We start from the raw sequence: 17,973 nt of genomic DNA on the forward strand, positions 1-17,973 counted from the left end.
GCGGGCAACTTAACGTGGATGTTCTCTGGTTTTAATTACTCTCCAAAGTCGCCGGGCCCAGCCGGGATTTGAAAGTTATTTCAAAGTAAAGTGCATCAGCGGCAGGAACGGGAAACATCTGACATCAGCGTTTACGACAGAGTGGAATCTGTCACAATAACAATATTCAAATGCAAACTGGGATCATCGCTGCAGTCGATAACAGACGTGACCTCAAAGTTATATTCAGTAAAATGTAATATTCCATTACAAAGATGATGAAGTCGAGTCTGCAGTGGTGTTTATGCCCGAGCTCTTATGAATTTTGTATTAGTAAATATTGAAGTTTTTTAAATCATGGTCAGGTGATTTTCTTTAGGAATCATGAAAATTAGTCATTCCTAATAAGACTCAAAACACCTTCCTTTAAATGTGGATGCAATAAAGTGAGAAATAAAAACTGACTTGAAAGTGAGCCATAAATAATATTTTTTTTAAACCCAGAAAATCCCCCCTATATCTGTTCTCATCAATATTTATTTATGCATCAATATTCTAGTCTGTTGGTAATAAGTGGAGGAGGGTGTAGAGTTGGAGTGTGTGCTCTGAACAGCCCACACGATTCCTGCTGAAATTAAGTACAAGCAAACTGTTTGCATAAAAGACTATCACACACTGAGGAGTGTCATTACACGCCGCCTGATTAAAAATCATTCAGGGCTGTCGAGTTTCAGTCTCAGACTTGCACTTTTTTCTTTTTAACAGCATTTTTTCTGTGCACCTTTTTTTTTCTTTTTTTTATAGGATATAAAATGAGAGACTGAAGCTCAACAAACTCAAAATGCGTTTCTCGTATCAGCAGTGGCTTTGCTGGAAGGTGAACGCTTTCGGTAAACAGCCTGAAAACAGCAATAAACCTCAATTTTGTAATAAACATGTCTGATACATGCTGAGACTCTGAAGCAGGGAGCGTTACTTTGGTTACAAACACAATTTTCTCCTCAAAATCCTTACTCTTAATTTTGCAAAACACTACAGTATTCATGACTGCATGGTTTAGATATGGTAAGTAGGCTTATTTTGAGACAATAGGCAAAAACTCAACTGAAGCGCATTACAGAGAAAAAGTGAGGCATGTTCTTCAGACCGAATATATGCATTACATCTCAGTTTTTCTCTGCTCTTACTCATTATTCACAGCCCATTCGAGCCCTCACTAAGAGCTGAATTTCTCCAAATATTAGGTCCATTTTTCAGCTGATTTAAACACAGAACGTGGGGAGAAAACTGAGTAACTCCGGAGCATTTCTCATTGTTACTGAGAAAATGAGAATTGCATCACACTCATCTGCCACTTTATTAGGTACACCCAAAGGTGTTCTATTGGACTGAGATCTGTTGACTGTGGAGACCATTTAAGTACAGTGAGCTCATTGTCATGTTCAAGAAACCAGTTTGAGATCATTTGAGCTTTGTGGCATTTGTGGCATGCACTCCTGCTGGAAGGAGCCACTGTGGTCATTCAGAGATGGACAACAGCAACAATACTTAGGAAGGCTGAGGAGTTTAAACAGTGTTTAGCGGTGACTAAGGGACCAAAACTTTGCTAATAAAATATCCCACGTACAACCACACCACAACCAGCCTGAACTGTTGATAAAAAGCAGGATGGATCCATGCTTTCATGTTGGTTGCTCTAAATTCTGCCCTTCTACCCTGCCATCCAAAAGTCCAGCCGAAATCAAGACTCATCAGATCAGCCAACACTTTTCCAATCTTCTGTTGTCCAATTCTGGTGAATCTGATTGCATATTAGTCTTTTCTGTTCTTAGCTGATGGGAGTGTTGTAACAGGTGGTTATTTGCCTTACAGTTTTCTTCTTATTAGTTTCAAGCAGTTTGCCCATTCTCCTTCGTCATCTGGCATCATCAAGGCATTTCCACCCAGTGAAATGGATATTTCCTCCTATTTGGATCATCTTCTATAAAACCTACAGATGTTTGTGTGAGAAAATACCAGCAAATCAGCAGTTTCTGAAATACCAGCCCGTCTGGCAGCGACAACCCCGCTATGTTTAAAGTCACTTTTCCTCATTCTCATACTCAGTTTGAACTTCAGCAGGTCGTCTTGACCTACATGCCTAAATGCACTTGAGTTGCTGCCATGTGATATCTGCGTTAACGAGAAGTTGAACAGATGTACCTGATGGAGTGGGGGGAAAAAAGAGAAGCAGATTAGGCCCACTTTAAAGGCCATTTCCAGTATAATATTCAGCACTGTCTGCCAATCCAAATGATCATGACTGCAATCCTTTAATTAACCAGGAACATGTTGATTTTATGTCCTTTTCATTCTCACATCACTTTCACTATGTCTGGCATCATCATCATGCCCACCTTGTCACCATCGACCATGAGGTAATACCAGTGAATCCGCATTCAGAGTCACATCGACACAGAAGCACAGAAACAAATTGTGTCCTATCAGGAATTTAAGCCACACAGTAATTGTGACTAACGGATAAAAACCCACTTTATGAGCTGGTTTTAATGCAGCCGACCCTTCCTCGTTCATTTATGTGAGGACAAAGATTCTGTCTAATACTTATTATGTTATTAGGCTAACAAGGGTGTACAATTGGCCAGTAATTGAATCAGACCACAGTGGGAGTGAAGCAGTTTTCTGCTCAGGACAACAGTGAAATTATCAGGTGATAATAAAACCAGAGACCTGGAACTGAAAATATCCTGAATGTGAATCTGTACTTTCAGATGATAGTGGCGACCGTATCTACTTGCTCACGATTCTCCTCATGATCTTTGGAGGCGGGAACTGCTTTTCTTAAATAAACGAGTAAATTATAACATCTATAAGCTTCTAATTTCTCTTAATTTTTTATTTGTCAAGTTCTTCGAGACAAAGAAAAACCTGAGCAACATAATCTGCTGCCTCTCCTACACTAACTACGGCTCCACCAGGTCGACTGGTTGTCTTGTGCTGCAGAGCTCGATGAGCTCGGTGTGGTGGGGAATTAGAATAGCAACCTCATGGAAGCATGTGACAGGAAGTGATATTCAGGATACCTCCTGAGTGCTTCCCAGGTGAGGTGTTTTGGGCATGTCCTGCTGCTTTGATCTTCTGTAGATCAGTCTTCTGATCCTCCTGAAACTGAGCAGAATAAGAGACCTTTGATGTCGAAGCAGCGAGCGATTCCTGATTGAGCTGCACATTTTTTAGAGGCGGGTGAAATATGCACAGAATGCACAAAAGTCTAACAATTCTTAAAGAAGAAGCCCAATGAACAGCGAATTAGCCTTTAATTAGCAATGCTTCACTTCTGCATTCTCACCTTTCTTTAACCTTTGTGTCCCTTTTGAAATAGTGAACAAGTTGATGTGGTTGGTTCTCAAGCAGTTATTTAAATGAACCTGTTTAGGACGAGGGGGGAAATCCTTCCTCTAAACTTCTATAAAACTCAAAGGTTTGTTTTCCAAAGATAAGTGTTTTACTTTACCATGAACTCAAAGAAACTTTCTTTTATGCACAATGCTTGGAAACCACGGGTTAACGTGTTTTGTAACTTCTAAGCTTATAAGTTCTTTTTAAAGTTCAGCATTTCCCTCAGAAGAATGTAAAAAGAAGTGAATGTAAAGTAGCATTAATGACAGTTTTCAAGGCATAGACTTCAGTTGGGCAGCTTGCCCATATATGTAACAGCCACCAAATTATTTGCACTTCACTTTGAGTAAATGTCGTCTAAAAGCATGTCAAACACAAAGCCTGACAAATGTTAACAGTGTAAAGTACGTCTTACACTACGTCTTTACATTCCTACAGGTCCAGTGTAAAACTCTCCATGCTTTCATGTAATCCCTGGCTTTAACCAGACTTCTGCAGCTAGTACAAGTCTGCACTTTGATACAAAAATTACATGTTCTACTAGTTGCTTATGAAGATGTGTACTTTGAGGCACAAGACCTCAATCTCCTCATAAAATCTCAGTATTCTTGGTCAGTTTCCCTCTCCCTGTCTTAGCCTGCCACAGACTGTAAAATGAGGATGGACAGAGCCACCCCGTATTTTGTGGAGTCCCAGTTTGAAGCTTGGAGTTGGGTCTTTTAGATGTGTTTTTCTGGAGCCATCCATGACCATATATGGAGGAGAAGATGGTGAGCAAAGACATGCATCCATGAAGCCCATACAAACACAGGTATACATACTAATTACTGCTAACAGACTCAGAGAACACTCCAGTGTCAATGGAAAAAACTGGACCATAGACAGTCTGAAGTCATGGCTTGTTTGTTTGGTTGGGGTTTTTGTTTGCCAGATTCTATTTTAAAATGCTCCAAAAGGCACCCACAGCACATCCAGGGGTCAGAATTCAGGGACTTCAATTAGCTGAGGCGAAACCTAGCAGACAGCTAGTAGCTATAGCCTGTGTCGAATACACCTGTCAGTCAAAGAGGCCACGCCCCTCATAATGTACACACTTTAATACAGTTAGAAGAGGAAAGTTATTTAAAAACAAAAATCACCCCTAAAATGAAGTCGCAACCTTCAGAACTGAAAAATGAAGACAAAGCCTCAAGAGTCAAAAACTGCAGTTCCTGTAATGACCACTTGAGACACACTCCAAAGATAAGCCAGTTCTAACAGACTCCCAATTTAAAATGTCCAACTGAAATAAACATGTTTACGGCTTGCTGCAAGAAACTGATCCTGGAAACCGGCGGGAACTGAGTGAGTCCAACATAAAAACAAACAGCCCGACATGCAGACAGTGTTTGCTCTGTTGGTGTCATTTTGGGTTCAGACCATCCTACAGTGTGCTCCAGCTCCATCTCCATTTCCCCGTCCAAATAGTTTAACCTCTGCCTCCAAAAAAACCAACATGGTGGGGTGAAGCTTTAAAATGCAGAGACAAAAAACAAAACAAATCGTGATATCACCTGTGGCTACGTCTACTTTTATATAAAGAAACTGCAGGTTTTTGCACTTTCACCTCAGTTTCTCAGCCCTGGAAGCTGCAGCTTGGTGTAAATGTCGAGCAAACCTTCAGCTCTACATTATCCCTCTCATATCTTTGTGAATTATGCAGAAATTATAATGATAACTGCCACTGGATTGCTCTGACCTGAAAGTGATTTTGTGCATCTTGTTTGTGTGATCATACTCAACCGAGTTATGTTTTAGAGGAGCAGTGTGGTTCACAAATTGCATCAATCAGCCCTACAGGCTTTAAAACACCTTAACTGCCTCCATTAGCTGAGTGTCACAGACTCTGCACTAGCTTCCCATTGTTTTCACATCACACTGGTTCTTTACCTCAGTCCCTCCCCGTCGGCCCCCTTCAGCCTGAAGTAAAACTCACAACAATTCACATTAAAAGTTTTTAAAATGTTTCACAGTATTTATACTTTCAGCACAAAAAAAAAAAAGAATAATCGCACACAAACACCAAGGTTATAAAATCAATACTCTGAATGTGTGAGTTTTAGGAGTACATAATGGACTCCTGTGCTGTGATTCAGACACACACACACACACACACACACACACACACACACAGGTTTGGCTGGCGTTCAATGCCAGGCTGATCCAGCAGGACATCACAGTAGACTGACTCAAACAGAGGAAGGTGTGTTTGTATGCCTAAACCAGTAATGTTAAACCACTTAAATAAACAGACCACCCTGCCCATTTCTCTTAGCAGTGCGATAACCTTGAATGACATCATGTCCTGACATACGTCAGTACACAGTGAAGATTAGAGTGATCTGAGAGTTCAGTTTAGCAATGTTAAAGCACAGTGAACTATGGGAAAGCGACGTGTTGAAGTGAAACACTAATACACATGTGCAGAAACAAATGGCAGCTTCAACTGTCCCAGCTGTACTCAGGCTACCTAATTTAAGGCAAAAACAGTTTGTATAAGTCTAACAAGCTTAGGTCAATATATGGTATGAACGATTTTATATGATTTTAAACGGACTTGAGTAATTTGGGCTGGGCCTGAAGCAGCTACACGTGCCTGTACGCACTGAGTAAACAACACCAGCACTGCTATTGTTATTTTTGCTGTGGATTATGAAGACCAACATCACTACTATCCACTCAAACACCGAGATCTCAGCAGGTCTGTAAATACGAGCAGTAAGATTGCAGGTCAGTAGCAACGCAATATGACGCAACTTTGTGAGTCCGAACTGGTGACAAAGGAGGCGCAACATCCTCAGTGATGTAGCGCACCTTCTTCGTGGTGAATATGCATTACCATCAGGATGGAGCTGCAGGGCACCACCTTTGCAAAAATCTTTTCTAGCTCTGCTGAACAAGTCCAGGTGATTCATGAGGTCTTTAATGTCAGTAACTAGGAACTCATCATTGTTGTGGTTATATCTGTCTGACAGCTGCCACACAACACAAATGAGATTTTTAAAAGGATAATAAACACTATAATCCAGTATCATCTTATCTGAATGATTATTGTTATATTGAGAGGAGGAGTAAAAGAAAGGGAGTGCCAGGTGGCTTACACTGAGCCAATCAGCAGAGGGAGAGGGCGGTGCTCTGTGCTGCAAATACTTATCTCAACAGAAACTTTTAACAACTGTCAGTATTAAATGTATTTGCTGGGTTCAGAATACTTCTGTTTCTTCAGCCTCTATTAACCAACCTATGAATGTGACATGATGCTCAGATTTAAACAAGTGTAGGGCAGGTGTGAAATGGCTTATTGTGATTGGTCAAAATTTCCCCGATAACAAAAAAGTTGTCTTTTACTTTTTTGTAGAAAAGGAAAACATGTTTAGGTTTGTTTTTTTTTAATCTAAAGTTTTAATTCTGAGAACTGGAAATAAAACTTCTTGGGTCAAGTGGGTCAGCCCTGTGATACAATGTTGTGGTGGCAAGCGACCATTACGGTGGGTAAACCGGGGCCTTTAGGCAGCTTTCTGGAATTTCTGTCAGTATATTCAGGAATAGATCTTCAGGCTTCTCAAAGGATATCCAGAGCTCTTTGGATGTCTTTAAATGATCCCATGCTGCTCAAATGTTGAGGGCCGGGCTCTGGGGAAGACACACAATGGAGCACTATCCAGATATGCTTTTACTGCACTGGCAGTGTATCATTGTGTCATCATGCTGCAAAATAAAGTTGCTGCCAATCAAATGCTTTCCGAGGGTATTGCATGATGGATGGATAGAATTTTCATTAAGCTTCAGTGAACAGTAGATGGTTCAGATCACCTCTCAGTCTTGTTTCAGTTCTCTGCAGGATTTTGTCCTCTTTCATAAAAACATGACTTTCAGATACTGTTCATGAGCTGTAGATAGTATTTCAAGTCTGCCACTTCTTTTGTCCCCCACTTGTCCAGTTTCCTAAAACTTTATAGAGCGCATTGAAAACCATAAATGAATTTACAGGTAACGGCCTATTAGGACGAGTCTTTGAAAACTGTGTGTGCTGTATGAGGATTTTATCCAGAGGAATATGCTGGTATTATACAAAAGGAGGATTATTGTGGAATAAAGGTGGACCTCTGTTCACAGCCCAGTTTATTTTCCCCTGTTAGCAGACCAGCATCCACAGTTTTTAAGATATCAAGCTCAATTTAGTCCAATGGTACCAATAACAGCTCGAGTTGATTTAATTTAGGTGAAAATCAGTAAGAAATTGATATTACCCACAATTCTTCATGGATCGACTTCAAACACAGCAATATATGTGGCCTTTGGGGATATGAATACCTAGGCTGACTAAGAATTTGACCCGGACCTTCACTGATAGCACCCAAGATCAAAGGTGACCTTACAAAGACATTTCAAGAAACCATATTGAGTAATATATCATATAAAAGGGGATGGAGAGCGCTATGCAGCACACCTGTCATTATGGTACCCTACGACATCACAGTGAAGCAATAAAGTTTGAATATACCTTAAAATCTCAAGTTTTTACAGCTTATAAAAGTCAAAGATTTCAGCCAGTTGGGCAAAGAACATAAAATGCAATATTTTAGTACGTAATGCTTGAATGCATGTTGTATAAATTGCTTTAAGTGTTCAGATGGAGTAGAAAATCACTATATAAGAACCAGTCCATTAAACAAAAGCAGGTTGATGTCAGCATGTTTTAATACAAAAAAAAAACAAAACTTAAAACATCAAACAGCTCTTTGGGGCAGGGGTGATGGTTAACGCACCCATATTTAAAGTTAAAAAACCCCCAAAACAATTCAAAATGTTTTGTAGGTGTCGCTGGGACCAGGATAACAGGGGTTTAAAAGTTTTATTCTGTTAGTGTGCAGTTTAGCTCATGCACGTCCTGTTTCCTGTCAGTGTTTTGTGTATTTATGCGCTGAGTCTGCTGTATGACTAAAGGGACACAGTCAGTCTGCTGCCTTCACTGCAGAACATCAACATCCGTTAACACCTCCGAGCCTCTCCTTCTTCGAGGCCATTCCTTGCTCATATTCAGTGGACCCAGACAGAGCACACAGGACGTCCAACGTGTCATTATTCCACAAACTCTGCTGTTAACATGTAGTCTGGGTTAGGCAGGTGCTGGCATGCCTGACTGCTCTGGTAGAAGAATTCCTCTCTGTGAGGTGTTTAGTGAGGTTTCACCCATGTTTTTGTCTCTTGTGATGATTTCATGTCAGTTTTTGAGTGGGAAGTATTTTTCTTAAGAGTTAAAACACGACCATGGAGCATTTTGACTTCCTCAACTTCAAGACTTCACACTGGGCAGCATGAAAACATCTCTTTGCAAGGCTAAAAGCTTAATAGAGATTTAGCTTTCTGGTGGAAGTCCATATTAAACATGGTCACACTTTTGGATAACAGACAAAAAGGTCTAAACACTCCGTTTCAGGCAGCTTTTAAAACTCCTGGATCCTTATGATGTCATAGAAAGCAGATATGCTAATAAACTCCACCCACATGCCATTCAAACATGTTCTAAATGAGGAGCAGCCAATCAGAAGAAGGAGAGAAGCTAAAATAGTGTGTTTGGGGCTGTGAGGCTGCTCCGACTCCTAGTTTAAGGCAAAGGATGATTATTTTGAACAGTGACTCATGCAAAGCTACCCTGGAGTCCAAGGATAAAAATTCAGAGCTGGACATGAGCAGAACAGCTCAGCATTAAACAAGCCATGATTACTATTACAGGCAATTTGTGTGCAGCGTGTTTGACACACCCTAAACAAAAGCAGCTTGTGCGTGTCAGTGTGTGACATCAATCATTTTCAGAACAAGGGAAGAAGACAGCCCAGACTCATTTTTATTACTTCCTCTTGTGGCTCAGAGACAAAGTGGTGTTTTTACTGTTGGTGTAAACAAGCGGAGAGACTGCACATCACTCATGTAGAGCACGGTGCACAGTGTGTACAAAGAAGACCCTACTTCACTGTTTCTGTTAACATTATCGAGAAATTTAGACTCGGGAGAGTTCAAGTAGACTCAAGCACTTTGGTAAGAAAAGTCCACCTCTTTAAATTAAGCTGATCTTAAACTTAGATTTGTTTTCGCTCCTCCCCCTTTAAGACAAATTTCTTCTGATTGGCTGTCATTGCAAACAAAAGGTTTGAGAAGCAGATGGGTGGGGCTTCCGCACCTGAGATGATCATATTAGGGATATGCTATCCCCTCTTCATGCCATCATACAGTAAAGTACATTTACAGTTTAACTGTGCGTCCTTTAACTAACCAATCAGCATGTAGCAGCAGAATGCCAGTCTTCTTTGGCCGTGTTGTTTTATTTGAACTAAAAGACTTTATTGACATTTTATTTGTTAAAAACAAATTCAAAAATTTTGGATTTTTGTTGAGTTGTTAATAATTACTTTGTTCCAAAGGTCAGGGCTCAAACCGGGCCACTAAAGTGACTTCGATAATATTCCCAGTACAGTAATGCCAGCCCTGACACTGTCTGTGTGAATTTTTTTTTCTTCCTTTTTTTTACTGCAATTTGTACGTGTACTTACACTTCCATGTCCTGGGGGTATATTTTCAAAGGCTGTTTGTTCTGGTAATAAAATAATTTAATAGGAAATGATATTTTGTGGTATTTCCACTTTACAAATGATGGCGAGGACAGTTCTAGAATAAACTCAACGCTTAAAGAAGGGAAAACTTTGGACAGTGTTTTTAAAAAAATTAATTTAAGCTGTTGTGATTTTTTTTTTTCTGGTCCAGCCCACGATGGTTTTTTACCATTTTGCGGCACTGCCATTGGTTGCGGACTACCTTGTGATCGCCCTCTGCTGCATGCCTGACTGAACTGCAGCCAGGCAGTGGACTGGCGCATTCTGGTGTCATGATGTCGCCGCTTCTTCCACGTTTGTGGCATCAGATTCAAATTATTTTACAAATTTCTGCAGCTTCATCGGTTTTAAGACATTAATACAATACAATACAATACATTCCAACTTACCAAGAAAAACTATGGTCTGCTTCCTGGCTGACTTGACCTTTGAACTTTCATTGTGGATTGCTCTTTGATTTCCACTGGTGCTTCCTTCAATGAATCCCATTGGCTTCTTCAGGACCACGATCATAGCTCGGCACATGAAAGCCACGCAGACCAGCACGATCATGTACACGATGAAGGCAAAGAAGATGCTGATCCTGTACATCACCCAGTGCTCCCTCAGGTTGGTGCAGAAGGTCAGGTTCTGGACTGGGGTGCTGCGCGTGACTGGGATGTGCCCCTGCGTTCCCATGGTGATCAGCAGTGGCAGGGCCACGAGCAGGGCCACGACCCAGGCGAAGGTGATTAGGCCGGTGGTCCATTTTCCTCCCAAGGTTTTAAAGCGAAAAGGGTAACAGGTGGCGATGTAGCGCTCAAAGCTGAGCGTGGCCACGTTGAGGATGGTGGCATAGCTGCAAGCCTCAAACAGGAAGTTGTAGATCTTGCAGAAGGCGTTGCCCGACGCTGACGAGAAGGGGAACCAGATGGCACTGTAGAGCTCCACCGGCATGCCAATGAGAAGCACCAAAATGTCAGAGCAAGCCAGACTCACCATGTGGTCAGTGACGTTCTTCTGAAGGTAGCCCTTACGCTTTAGCACCTGGGTCACTCGGATAGTGACTGAATTACCCACAATGCCCGTCACCAGGATGAGGCTGTAGAGGACCGTGAGGAAGATTTTGATCCCATATTTGGGTTCAAGCTCTTGCCAGTTCTTCTCCTCTCCTCTCTGCACTTCCTCATTCATGGCTGCAGACTGGCGCGTCCAGATTTTCCAGGTATTGCTTTTCTTATCAGTCCTGCTGCGCGCTCTCCTTGCGGGCCGGTTTTTCCTGGAAACAGCTTAACTTTGTCTCAAAGTATTCCCGACTATCGCAGAGGTGGGAAACACGGATCGCTACGCGCACTGTGGAAAACTTTCTAAACAAAAACTCCGCAGTTTACCCGGCGTGCTTCCCCAGCCCCGGCCACCTCCTTTCTGCCTTCATGATCAGGTAGAAGTATCCAGAGAGTTTCCGCCCGTGCGTGTCCTCCTGTGGTTTCACCTGTGAGTAAGTAAAGTGTTGGGCAACATTTAAATTGCGCTGATTTCCTCCTCCCTCCGATGAGAACAGCCCAGTTAAACATCAAACACGAGCGCGGGTCTGGTTTCACCCCACACACTGTAAGAAACAAAAAGCAGGTGGGCCAACGAATAAAAACAAAAAACGAAGCAGATCAGCAACAGACTGCACGGCTCTGCTGACTTTACTCGGCTTTGTAAAGGAAAGAAACACGGAAGGTAATGTTGACATGACATACAGTTCAACATATGAAGCCCACAGAACTTTACTTCTGTTTGGGTCAAGTTGAGCTGATATATTATTACAACACTGTAAACACTTTGTAAAGTAAGTAAGTAAAGTTTATTTATTAAGCGCTTTTCATAGACAGGTAGTCACAAAGCACTGTACACAAAGATTAAAATAAAGAGTACGATATAAATGTACAATATACACAATATAAGAGGTTAAATGTAAATTAAAAATGTAAAAAGCGTTGGTAACCGAAGGCTTGTTTAAACAGTAAATTAAAAAGGTGGACAAACAGAAGTTTACGTGGTTGTTTAGTTTCAATATTAAGTTCACAAACTTCATAATTCAGACTTTTATTTAGTTCTGTTTGGGTCATGTTGTCCCAAGTTTTCACAACTTTATTATAGTTGTTGGGTCAACTATAATAGGTTAGTTAGCCAGGCTGTTGCAGTGGAGTAAGTCATTATTTGATTTCTCAGTTAAAGAAATGAATAATCTCTAAATTTTATGGTAGTATTCTTTTTATGGAGATAATGACAGAATATCAACCAACGATCCAGAAAACACACTCTTTATATAAATAAAAGATGTAGATTTATTTTCACATCATTACTACTTGGTGGAGCAACTCTAACATAACATTACAACACTGTAAAAAGAACAACAAGTTGAACTTTTTGGGGGGGGGTTCTCAACTTCCTAAAAATGCTGGGCAAGCAGAAGTTTACTTTGCCATTTAGTTGACAAAACATACACGCAGTTCAAAATATTAAGCTGCCTGAACTTTATAATTCACACTTATTTACTTCTGTTGGGCCAAGTCAGCCTAACATCACAACCCAAACATTTTATGCACAAACATTTATTTTATTTTAAACAAATATGCAGATATTTGGAATGATGGAGGCAGGTGCAGGAAATTTTCCACAAAGACTGAAGTGTCTCTCTGATTTCTTTGTATAGTCCATATCTTAAACTGATTACTGATTAATGGAGCACTGCTGAAACTGTCCAATCACGGGTCAAAGGCAGCTGGAAACATGTCTGATAACACTGACAGTATTGAGAAAGAAATATAAATATTTTCAGTCCCAAGTGGTTCTGTGTTGAAGTTGCAATTTCATGATTAAAGTTGTTGTTTTTTAAGTCAAACAGCTGCCACAGCTGCTACACCATCTACAAAATGTCTTGTGTTGAACTTTAATCTCCACATTTTCACTTTTCTTTATCAAAAAGAACAAGAATATGTTGTTCGTAATGTAGCTCTAATACTCTTTTTATAGCCCGGTAATCTGATTATGTGTATATAGCTATAGGAGTGAAACAGGTTGTAGTATTTACTTTCCAACGTCAGCGTACTTGTTTGTTCCTCTTTCCCTTTTGTTAAAAGCTCTGTATGTTCTCTGTAATGAATCAGGCGTCTGCTTTGAGCTGAACAGCTGGACTGTTGAATTTGTGTGTTCATTCATTCACAGATTTTAAATTCATGGCATTATTTGCCATCTCATCTTGTTCAGTTAAACATTAACATTGACAATGTTACAGTGCATCATCGGTCCTAATGTGCCTCCTTTACACATCCTCTGCCTCGAGTTTTTAGCGAGAATAGAAGCAGCAATTGAAACGCTGTTCAGTTCAGTACAAATAAACATTTAAGATTTATATCGAGCTTGTGCTGAAGATAAAAATGAAGTTCCTGCACAATCAGAAATCCTGAAAACGACTTCAAACAGGACAGAAATGTGCACTTTTAGCCACAGTTGTTCATTTGGATGACGGAGAAGTCAAAGGTGGAATAAACTAAATATGAAGGAGGTGAGTTCATCACCAGGCCCGGGGAAGAAAATCTGACTGCTTTTCCTCCTTTTTAAAGGTAATCAGTGATGAATGCGGGGCCATTCTTTCTCTATAAACATGAAGTACACTCGAGTGCATAAACCCTAAAAGGATGACTCCTTGAAGTGATGAAGGCAGGCTGAAGCAGATTAGATAAAAGCTTTGAGGACCTTCTCGCTGTGATTGAGTATTGTCAGATACCGTCAATTAAACTGCCGAGCTCCATCGAGCGTCACTGGCAGCCAGATGTTAACTGTCAAAACTAAAATTGAGGTTGATTGTTCATTATGGTACTGATGCCTCTTAATTATGTGACATTGTGTTCAGGCTCCAGTTTGTAGATCTCAGTAACGACAAACTGTCCGTTTGACTTTGAGATCATGAGCAGCATCATGAGGCGAGGAATCATCACAGCTGTTTGAGGTTAAAGGAAAAAAAGAGCAGACATGACGTGATAAGGACTCAACTAACAGCTGATTATTTTAAAGGGAAAAAAAAGCAGCCAAACGTCAGACACAAGGCCGACTTTCAGCCTACGCACAGTTCATATTCCTAAAGTGGATAAAGTGAATCATGAGTGAAACTACAGATAATGTGCAGAACATAATTTTTTAGCAGTTTTTCACAACCCACTGTGCAAAATAAGCAGGTCAAATATCTAAATAACACCAAGACTGGGTTAAAAACCCACAGGAAACAAAGTTTTTTTCCAGGCTGCAGAAATGAGGAAGATTTCCCTTTACATCCAATCTGGCTAATGAGTGAAAGGAACTTCCTCCTCCCAATCACCTCTGCAAACTCCAAACAGGATGTGCACAAAACTTCAGGAAAAAATATTTAGTTTGCCAATTCATTCCGGCCATTATCTTCTCTCTCTCTCTCTCTCACACACACACACACACACACACACACACACACACACACACACACACACACACACACACACACACACACACAGTCTTTTTATTTTTGTTAGCAGTGAAACACAGATGGTGAGAACTGCAGTCAATCTAATGGCCACTAGAGGCTGGCTCCCATAGACTCTTATTTTAAAATGTCAATCAAACATAGGAGTGAAACAGAAACCCTAAAAGGATGACTCCTTGAAGTGATGAAGGCAGGTTGAAGAGGATTAGATAAAAGCTTTGAGGACCTTCTCGCTGTGATTGAGTATTGTCAGATACAGGCTGGCTCCCATAGACTCTTATTTTAAAATAGAGAAGCAAACATGTTATTATAGCTATGGATGGCTTCTCCCTTCACATCTTCACATATGAAAATAATTCTGACCTATGTGTACACTCTTTATTTCTACACAGTGCTGTGCAAAAGTCCAATTTTTTTATAAGTTGCTTCCAAAGAACCAGAATTAATCATTTCTGAGAAGTGTGTGTTTGATAAGTTCCTTAACACTAATCTATGAGTCATTCAAGTGGAAAGAAAAGCTCCTAACTCGGGGATGAACCAGTGTTGTGTCAACAAATAAAAGGCAACCTGGCAAAGAACCAATTTAAAATAAACATATCATTTGTTCCCCCCCTTTTTTTTTTCAAATCTACAAAAAACCCAAAAGATAAGTTTGAAAGACAAAAATTGTATTTTCTGCCAATGCAGTAAAAGCATACCAGGACAGAAAAACAGTGGAAAACTATCAGTCATGGATTGGGCTCCAAGTCCAGACCTCAACATTATTGAAGAAACCCGGAGAACTAGAAGACTAGTTAAAGGAATTAAAACAAAGCTTCCTAAACAGTTCAGACTGTGCTGAAGAATAAAAGGTGGTTATACCAAATATTGACTTTTAGTCTAGTTAGAACTCTACAAACTTTTTTTTTTTTTTTTTTTTTTACCTTGTATACCGTTTCCATCTTTCTCCACCAAAATATAAAACATTTACATTTGTAACAAAGTAACTTTTCAGCGTTTCATAAATAACGAGGAAGGGGGAAAAAAAATCTAATTTAGCAGGCAATAGTCAAATAAAAAAAAAAAAATTTTTTCTCCCCTCTGGGTTTGTTTTTCTTCGTTGCTTGTTTGGTAAATAATAAGAGAGGAAAACAATGTTTAACATGAAAAGTTCTGTTTTGTATTCATTGTAAACAGTTTGTTTTCAGTCTTCTTTTTTTCTTTCTAAACTATATCCACAAATTCACCATTAAAATATTTTGAATAAAAAAAACAAAACAACTTTTAAACTTTTTTTCACTCGTAACGTCCAGCAGGGGGCGACTCCTCTGGCTGCAAAAATAAAGAAGTTGGGTTGTATGGACGTCTATGGGAAAGTAAACTCATCAGAAAAGTATATATTCACACTTACAGCTGTCATGCTTCGTACAGCATGATTCTTGTTTTGTAAATCATGGACACATAAGAGTCAAAGATAACCCAGGGTCTGCTTTACCTTACCAGTGCAGTGTGTTGTTTACTTGTCAAAAAACAAAACAAAAAAACAAAAACAACCCCCCCCCAAAAAAAAACCAAGATGTCAGCAATGAAAATGTCACATCTGGTTAAAATTTACACAACTGAATAAATACACCCTCAAATGCAGATATTTAAAAGATATTTTTTAATAGTGCACCGAAGTATGAAAACAAGAGTTGCAAAATAAGACTATTCAAGAGCTTAGGTTGGTATAAGGTTAGCCTTCATTTAGGTTGTATAACATCCTCAGCATCAAAGACACTTTAAAGACAAAGATAACGCTCAGACAGTAAAGACAAAACAAAGAACCTGAGAAAGAAAATCAGCACTCCACGAGCACCATGATAAGACAGAAATAATCAACGCTTTTCAGGAACCATAGACTCTCAGTGTTCAAACCTGAAGTCGTGGCTGAAAGATGGGACTGACTGATTGGCAAAAAACACAGAAAGTGCAATAATTTTTCTGTCACTTAAAGTGCTCAACTCGTTAATTCACCCTCACAGAACGGCTATTACCTCCTCCACTCGAAACGCTCAGTCAGAGATGAGTGCAGGAAAAAAAAAAAAAAAACAACACCATGAAGATGCACATATTTAAAAGGATGAAGGGAACAACATCAGCAGCTCAATTCCATCGGTAGTGCTGACATGACCAACACTGAGGCTGATGACAGAACAACACGGCTCCTTCTTGTCACATAAAATCACAAGCACAGTAAATATTTTTTCTTCACTTAAGATGTAAAATAAAATCACACACAGTCCAGTTCAGGTGGTGAAATATCAGCGAGTTTTGGCTGCAGAGCGAAAGCTTCCTGTGGCGGCAGTCGTTCCAGAAGACACGGATATAAAATATGAATCTTTAGTGGTCATTTGTAGGTCAAAAATAAAACAGTTCCATGTACATGTTTCACTGTGTACACTATTTACAAACCTTTTTAACAAAGGAAACTGCAGACAACTGTTTTTATTGCACGAAGGCGATCACAAAGTTCGGTGACTCCAGTCTGGTTTGATTTCGGTTGATCTCCCCTTCAAGGTAGTTTCCTCAGGAAACACTGGACCTCTTCTAACACAACTATAAGCCAAGAACACTCCTTTAGTATCCAGCTCTGACTGCGTACTTTCACTTCTGTGTATCCATTAGTGTGCCTGTTTGTTCCAGGGTGCCAAACCTGGCCAGTAGGTGGCACTGCGAGAGAAGATTGTGCTCTTAAACGACCTGAGTGTCACTGTGAACACCCCAACTTTAAAAAAAAAAAACAAAAAACTAAATAACCTGACAGACGAACTTAAAGTGATGAGAGAAAGAGTAAAGGCAAACGTGCCAAATGCTGCTGTTCTTTCATTGTCCACTGGAGCCCCTGGACGCAACCTCCAAACCTTTCTTGTGCTGTTTGAGGCTTCTGGAGCATTTTAATGCAGTTACCTCATTAATTATAAGGCTTTCTGAGAGTTGCAGTCGGTCCAAGAAGTTAATGCATCAGTTGAGTGAAGTTCTAGTATAACCGAAAAAGCTTTGGCTTTCGATTCCTCCTGTTTTCCCGCAGCGTGTTTCAAAAAACTGATAAGTTCCTGTTCCGTACTGCTCAAAGTCACTGCAAGCTGATGAGGAGGGCAGGAAGTCAGACACAGGAACAGCTTAAATTTAAAAATAAAAGATTATGGAGTCGTTAAACGCTCCCAGTGTGACTTGAAGCCGTGCAAAGGACGGAAGAAAACAGTGTCATGGACACGTATCCGACAGATTCCTCGGGTAAGGCTTCAAAATGGGTGACATCACCGTGGCTACGTTGATGAATTCCTTGTGTGTAACCCTGTAGATGCAACTCTGTGCCCTACCTGGGACGATGTGATCTAACAACCGTGTAAACTGTCCCAAAATCAAATGCAAACAATCAAAACAGGAGGAACGTCCAAGGAGTCGGGGTGCTGGAAGAGGTCCAGAGTTTCACTCAGAGAC

The 17,973-nt window shown here is 40.2% G+C and overlaps 1 protein-coding gene across 1 annotated transcript in view; it reads right to left on the reverse strand.

Moving 5' to 3' along the window:
- The window catches only part of gpr39 (G protein-coupled receptor 39), a 39,057-nt gene extending 27,511 nt beyond the window's left edge, over window positions 1–11,546 (reverse strand). The window contains exon 1 of the mRNA XM_026144679.2: window positions 10,418–11,546. Coding sequence (XP_026000464.2) covers window positions 10,418–11,201 — 784 coding nt within the window. The 5' untranslated portion in view covers window positions 11,202–11,546. The remainder of the gene's footprint in view (window positions 1–10,417) is intronic.
- Window positions 11,547–17,973: the final 6,427 nt, after the last annotated feature.

This window comes from Astatotilapia calliptera, chromosome 16, assembly GCF_964374335.1.
Source record: "Astatotilapia calliptera chromosome 16, fAstCal68.1, whole genome shotgun sequence".
Classification (NCBI taxonomy): domain Eukaryota; kingdom Metazoa; phylum Chordata; class Actinopteri; order Cichliformes; family Cichlidae; genus Astatotilapia; species Astatotilapia calliptera.